This window comes from Grammomys surdaster, unplaced genomic scaffold, assembly GCF_004785775.1.
Source record: "Grammomys surdaster isolate TR1022 unplaced genomic scaffold, NIH_TR_1.0 174, whole genome shotgun sequence".
NCBI lineage: Eukaryota > Metazoa > Chordata > Mammalia > Rodentia > Muridae > Grammomys > Grammomys surdaster.
The window spans coordinates 3,746,496-3,753,072 of NW_021604622.1; the positions used below are offsets into that span (position 1 = coordinate 3,746,496).

Consider the following 6,577-nt stretch of genomic DNA (forward strand, 5'->3'; position numbering starts at 1 on the left):
GTCATACTCTTACCCTGGGTCAAAGCTACTACAAATTACAAAATGGCTCCCCATATTTTATCATCCCACAAGTAAAACTGAATTCCTTCTCATAAGCATTTTCATCTTCAATGTCATCCGGTTTTCATTACCATTTACTTTCACAAAAAAAATAAAATTATTAAATGCTGCTTTCTTGTGCACTCCACTCTAGCAAGGTTGACAAAATAGAAAAGACTGCTATTGTCCCTTCTTCCTTTTGCCATCTCATGCCTGGATCAGATTAACCTTGGTCTCTGTTTCATACTGAATCTTACGGAGTAGAAATGAGAGAACACGAGTATCTGTGAGACACATTCAGAGGTCTTCAATTTAATCTGGTAGAAATTGGGCCAGAACAAAACTGTAAGTGCCACCTTAGCCTTCACGGAACCAGTGCTGACAAACATCAATCTCTCTCCTATTATATCAAAGTTAATTCACAGTTTTGTTCCTCCCACGAATAACTGGCTGAATTCTACATGAATACAGCTGTCAGAATTCTACCCTCTACTCCAACACTGCTGTGAAGCCACAGGTTAGCAACACTCCTGGGTGTGTTTAGCACTTAGTGCACAGCACATTAACAAGAAAGGCAGCTGAGGTCAATGGCTACCTATACCATGTTCTTTTTATAGAAACTATGTCTGAATGAATTGTTCAAAATGAGCCAAGAAACAGCATAAAACAAAAATGAGGATCAAGCAAAACAGGCTATCTGTGGTGGAACCTGTTCATATATCTTTGCTTAAACCCTAAATACCTTATTAAAATCTCCAAAACAGGGGGCTGGAGAGATGACTCAGAGCTAAGAGCCCTTACTGCTCTTCCAGAGGATATGAGTTCAGTTCCTAGCCACATCAAGTGGCTGGTCTAAGGGGATCTAATGCTCTGGCCTCCAAGGCCATCTACACACACATGCACATAACTCTACTCAACACACACACTTTTAAAAAAGAAAAACCAAATAGAAAAGGTGAGTCATAATAGTAACTTCAAACCAGATAGAAATAATACAAGAAGGAAAAATACACCTTTCACTTATTCAAAGTGAAATCATAAATAAGACGTAAGTTTCCATAGAATGGTATTTTCTTAAAATAAATTTTAAAAAAAAATGGTGATACTTGAACCTTGGGAAAAGGAGGATGCTATCAATGTCACATTTAAGGCTCAGAGATCACCTTTTAAATGTTACTTTATAAAAACTTTTATTTAGTTACTAAGAGAGAAAGACTGTTTTCTTCAAGGATACAATCCCTGGTGGGTTTGTGGTTCGGTAGGTGGCTACACACCCACATAAAAGTAGATCATCAAGAAAATTCCACCTGCACAGCCAGAATGTCTCCATGCCTCAAAAGCCAATTAGAACTGCACAGAGAGTTAATGGCCCTCTTTAACTATAAGTGACCTTTCATGACCATCTTCACATTCAGGTAATATAGTAAAAGTATCACATCACAATGAAGTCCTAGGAAACTTCAAAGCAAAGGGAATTTGTCCTTCCAAGAAGAAAAACATTCCAGTGTTCTTTATGAAATGATGTCTTATATGCATTCTTGTGTAAAGGGACTTGTATCTTGTATCTGAATCTGTAAATTGATTACCATCACTTTGTGTGAGTAATCACTCACAATGGGTTCAAATCCTGGCTCAGGCATTTAGAAATAAATACTGTTGGTAAAGTCATAATCAGCTTGATCATTTGAGATACATAATCACATTACTGTCTACCTGCTTTTAGAAAGCGTAACATCATAAAGTACACTGCTCAGACTAACTCAGTGTACATTCCCAGTGAATGCTCACCTCACTTGAAAATATTAGTATTAAATTTGGCTCTGTTCAATTCCTTGGTTTTTCACTGTATCAATATCCTGATCCTTTACACTTGTCTTAAAATACTTATTTGACTGGCTCTTGCCTTCCTTCTCAAATTTATTTCCTATCATTCTCATCTTTCCTCCCAACCTACATTAAGTTATCTTCTTCCCCTCAAGCATGCTCTATTGTCTTCTCATCTCGGGGTTTCTAAACACAGGGTCACTTTGGCCAGGAACGAGCCTTCCCTTGTAGCACCCTCCTCCGTATGATCCTCTATGATCAACGGCTCAACTAAGAGGAGACTTTCTTGGGGTCAGGCTGTATGTCAATGGTAGAATGCTTGCCTAGCCCTAGGCTTAACCTTAAAGAGGAGGAGGAGGAGGAGGAGGAGGAGGAGGAAGAGAACAACAACAATGATAACTGCTTTATGTGTGGTAAATCCTTCTATGTTCTCTGTTTTACATGTGTGTGTGCACATGGACACATACATGCCAAAGTATCCCCGTGGGAGTCCTAGAACACTTGCAGTCTATTCTCTCACTATGTGGGGCCCACAGATCAAGCTTGGCTTGTTAGGTACCTGTCTGCACTAAGCCACCTCACCAGCCCTCTCTACCCTTCATTTCCTCTAGTTTAACTTTATCCAACAATAATCACCACACATAAAACTACACTGCTTATCTTTGAGCATCCCTGTACTTTCATCTTGTAGTACTTACTTCCAAAGGAACGCAAGGCCCAGAATGGTGGAGCCTCAGAGCAGAGTATAATGCTACACACCTCAGCTCAGAACTACCTACTAGTCTAAGTCAAAGGCCAAGAAAAGGGTCAATCAAATTGCAATTCATGTGAATTTATTACTGACAGACCACTCTAGGAAGTGGTAACGGATATGGATAACAGAGTCAGTGCCTCTAAGTTAGTGATCCCCAAGAGAACTCTGGCTGAAGAGCAGCCGGCTTGTACGGTGGGTGACCCAGTGTCATTTCGGATGGCGTCAGTCTTCACTACAGAGATTCTAGTCACTCTTGCAAAGACATCCAGGTCCTCTACTAGCATCAGTCTAATCCAGTGAGTCCCATGATAAACTCTATTGGAATTTACAAAACCTTGCATTTCCATAGCATCCATATTTGTTTAACTAAACTACACTGCAGACAGAAGTCTAAGCAAAGTCAAGAATAGGAACACATAAACACTAAAATCCCTACTATTCTACCTCTTACTTTACTAGGGTTGCCATGATACAGCTGTGAAGAGATACTAACATCTACTGAAGCATTCAAAAAAGTACCAACAATACTCACGCATCATTTGAGCAAGTCATAAATTCACCTTTTATTTTCGGATGCCATGAGCCAGTATGAAGCATTGCTGTATGGCCCTTAAAGAAGAAAGAGGAGAGGGTGTTAAAAGGTAAAGCACACTCGCACCACACATTTAAGAGTATAAAACCTTTAGGCACCCTTGAAATAGACTACCTTACTTATAAAGTAGTACTTGGTTGTGCCAACTTTGTCTCACACACATGCAAGATTTCACTTGTTTCCCAGTCTCTGACCAGTCTGGAAAAGAGCAGTGCTTACCTGTCACAGGTTCTTAATAAAGAGGGTAGAGTCATGAATTTGAGAAAGTGGAAAGGACACTTGAGGAATTGGAAGAAGGGAGAGCAAGATGAAAATTATATTACTATAGTGCTCATAAAAAATTTTTTTAAATCTCTAGATAAGTTATCTAAGTGTGTATATCTAATATACACACAATTGGTGAATATTCTTCTACAAGAACAGAGTAGAGGATACAAAGAGAAAGCTACATGAAGTTGACACTATAGAGTTTTCTAGTCACAAGTCAAGGACAGCTAGAATCACCTCAGGAGAATGGAGCAAGGAAGGCGTCTCCCCTTACAGCCACTGTAGGGAGAGTAGAATCCTGCTATACCTGCACTTTCTCATTTCTGACCTCAAGAATTATGAAGGAATCAATCATGTTTAAAACCACAATATTTGTGGTAATTAATTACAGTAGTCTATAGAAAGTAGAAAATACTCTCAGCTTAGGACAAAAATAGTATTGAATTCTAATTAATACATTTGTTTTCTCTTTGCAGTGGCATGCATTAACAATTCTAAACTGCTTTCAATACAATGAAGAATTAATCTCGTGAATAATTATGCTAAGGCTGATGTGAATCAGGTTTCTCACTCTTGAAGAAAATAGCTACAAAAATGGGAAAGAAAAGGATCATAATGAACTTCATAGTGTTTTAAACTAATATGAAGATACAAAAAATAGAAGTGTTTGTGTGTATATGGACATGCCACTCTCCCAGTCCATATGCTTAGTATCTAGAAACTACAGCGAGTCCAGCAAAGAGACCCTGAACTGTAACAATGAATTTCCAATTAAAAGAACCAGAGCTTCCTAGTGAAATGACTGACCACAGCACTGGAAAAGGAAAAGAGGAACCTGAAACATCTCACTGTGCCAAAAAGACAGCTGTGCAAAGCTGATGCGGCAGGTACAGGGCTAAAGGACAAGCTGGGGGGGAGGGGGGCGCTTCAACTTCTGGGAAAGTTACAATAGCAAAACAAACAATGCTAGTCAGGTACTGTAAACCGCTGGCAACAATAAGAACCTCTGAGTGCATATTAATGCAATGAGCCCATTATTTGAAGTCTCAGCTGTGGTGTACACACCTCTAATCCCAGCTCTCAGAATAAAGCAAAGAAAGTTACCAGTTCAAGTCTACACTTGAGAGAGAGAGAGAGAGAGAGAGAGAGAGAGAGAGAGAGAGAGAGAGAGAGAGAGAGAGAGATCTGTCTTGTGCATCTTCTTATAATGATATTAATTGATAAATATAAAATTATTTTTCAATCATCACAGAAATAATTTTTAAGGCAAGAATCATCAATAAATGAAACAAACTAGTAGAGGAAAACTTGAAAGTAAACATGGTATTTACAGGACCAGGACCACACACTCTCTCTGCAAATTACTCAATAATTACAAAGAAGGAAAATTTTATAGTAGAAAAACCTGATACACACCATCTTACACAAGTAATCAAAGTTCACATTGCTAATACGGTGCATGTAGACAAAGTGCTATTTGATGACCATCGTAACACATAACCTGACACCAGGCTGAACTCAGATCACTGCACTGCTCACCCCTAGTCAGAGAAGCATCTTGTTGCAGCAGATGGTAGTTATCACAGAGATCCTCAACCGAACAGTGTGCTTTGGAGAAGTCAGCCCTGCATGGGATATCTTTATCAAGCCCCTCCATTCAAGGCTCAGGGGTCTATGTAGAAGAGAAGACAGACCATGAGAGCCAGAAGTGGTGGTCTCCAAGGCAACGCTGTCTTCCAGACACAGCAGGATTGGTACACATATAAACTCACAAAGACTGTGAGTATCGTCCCGTACAGGGTCAAACCAGACAAAATCCCAGCACCAAAAGGCAAAGGGGACACAAAGTCCTACTATAACCAAGAAGCTACGTGCAATTGATACCCGCTGAGAAAGGGAAAATCAGTTTTCTCCAATGGAGAGAACTGGGTATATCAACCACACTCTAGGGCAGGCCTCATGCCCATTACTAATAGGTCAACACAAAACAGACTCAGGGGGTTTTCTACGTGTTTGTTTTATTGTTTGTTTTTGCTTTTTTTTCTTGTTTCTTTTGTTTGTTTGTTCGTTTTCTGAGAAAGACAGACCATACAGGTTGGGAAGGTATGCAAGTGGGAAGGACGTGAGAAAATCAGGGGAGGAGAGGGATTCTCATCTGCAGCATACAGCACCGGGCCATTGCTCTGCACTAGCATCAACTATTGCACACAGCCCTTCTAGTATTTGCTTTTGCCATATCCTTTGCATATTAAATTCACTTAAAAACGTGAATAATTAATTCCATCTTCATAAGTACCCTTTCATGGCTTAAAAACTGGGCAACATGGAGAGGCACTGTGTATTTTAATTTTTTCCCAACTCCTAACATTTCCACAAGTTGCATATCACTGCACTTCCATTTATTTCTTCCCTGGTAGTTACTAGAAGTTCAGACAATACATGCCAAAGAAATAATTGAAATAACTGAAACCATAAATCATAAATTAAATGAATGAGAAACTTACCAGATATGTAATGTATCTAAGAACTATTTGGTTTTTTATTGTTTTAGAATTCATACGTGCAATGATATATTTTGATCAAATCCATCCCCATTCCTTCTAGTTCCCTACCAACATTCTTATTATACACAAATCAAGTGAAGAACGGTACTGAAGCCCCAGCTGCTCAGTTGATCAAAGGGCTACAACATATTAGAGACACTTAGCTCCATTCCCATTCAGGTAGAACACACATGCTATCCTATTCTTTACCTGATCATAGGAAGCAGCTATCCAAGTAACAGACAAGAGAAGAAAGCAGAATGGTATGGAATACTAATCTTAAAACTAATACTGGTGATTTTTAACTTCTGTATATCCAGTATTAGACTCTGTGACCACCATAACTGATTAGATTAGCCAGCATGAAAAAGCATTCCTCTCCTAACTTGGACAAGGGTGCTGTGTTCTAGGTGGGAAGCTGAGGGCAAAATAGGGAGAGATGAATCACTTTTGTGGCAAAGCTCTAGTAATTTAAACCAAGACTCCTCCTCTCCTCTCCTCTCCTCTCCTCTCCTCTCCTCTCCTCTCCTCTCCTCTCCTCTCCTCTCCTCTCCTCTC

General features: G+C 39.5%; 1 protein-coding gene across 1 annotated transcript in view; it reads right to left on the bottom strand.

Moving 5' to 3' along the window:
- Positions 1-6,577, bottom strand: part of Wdr70 (WD repeat domain 70) — a 186,478-nt gene that overhangs the window by 105,267 nt on the left and 74,634 nt on the right. Inside the window, exon 9 of the mRNA XM_028767600.1 lies at positions 3,150-3,226. Within this exon, the coding sequence (XP_028623433.1) occupies positions 3,150-3,226 (77 nt within the window). The remainder of the gene's footprint in view (positions 1-3,149; positions 3,227-6,577) is intronic.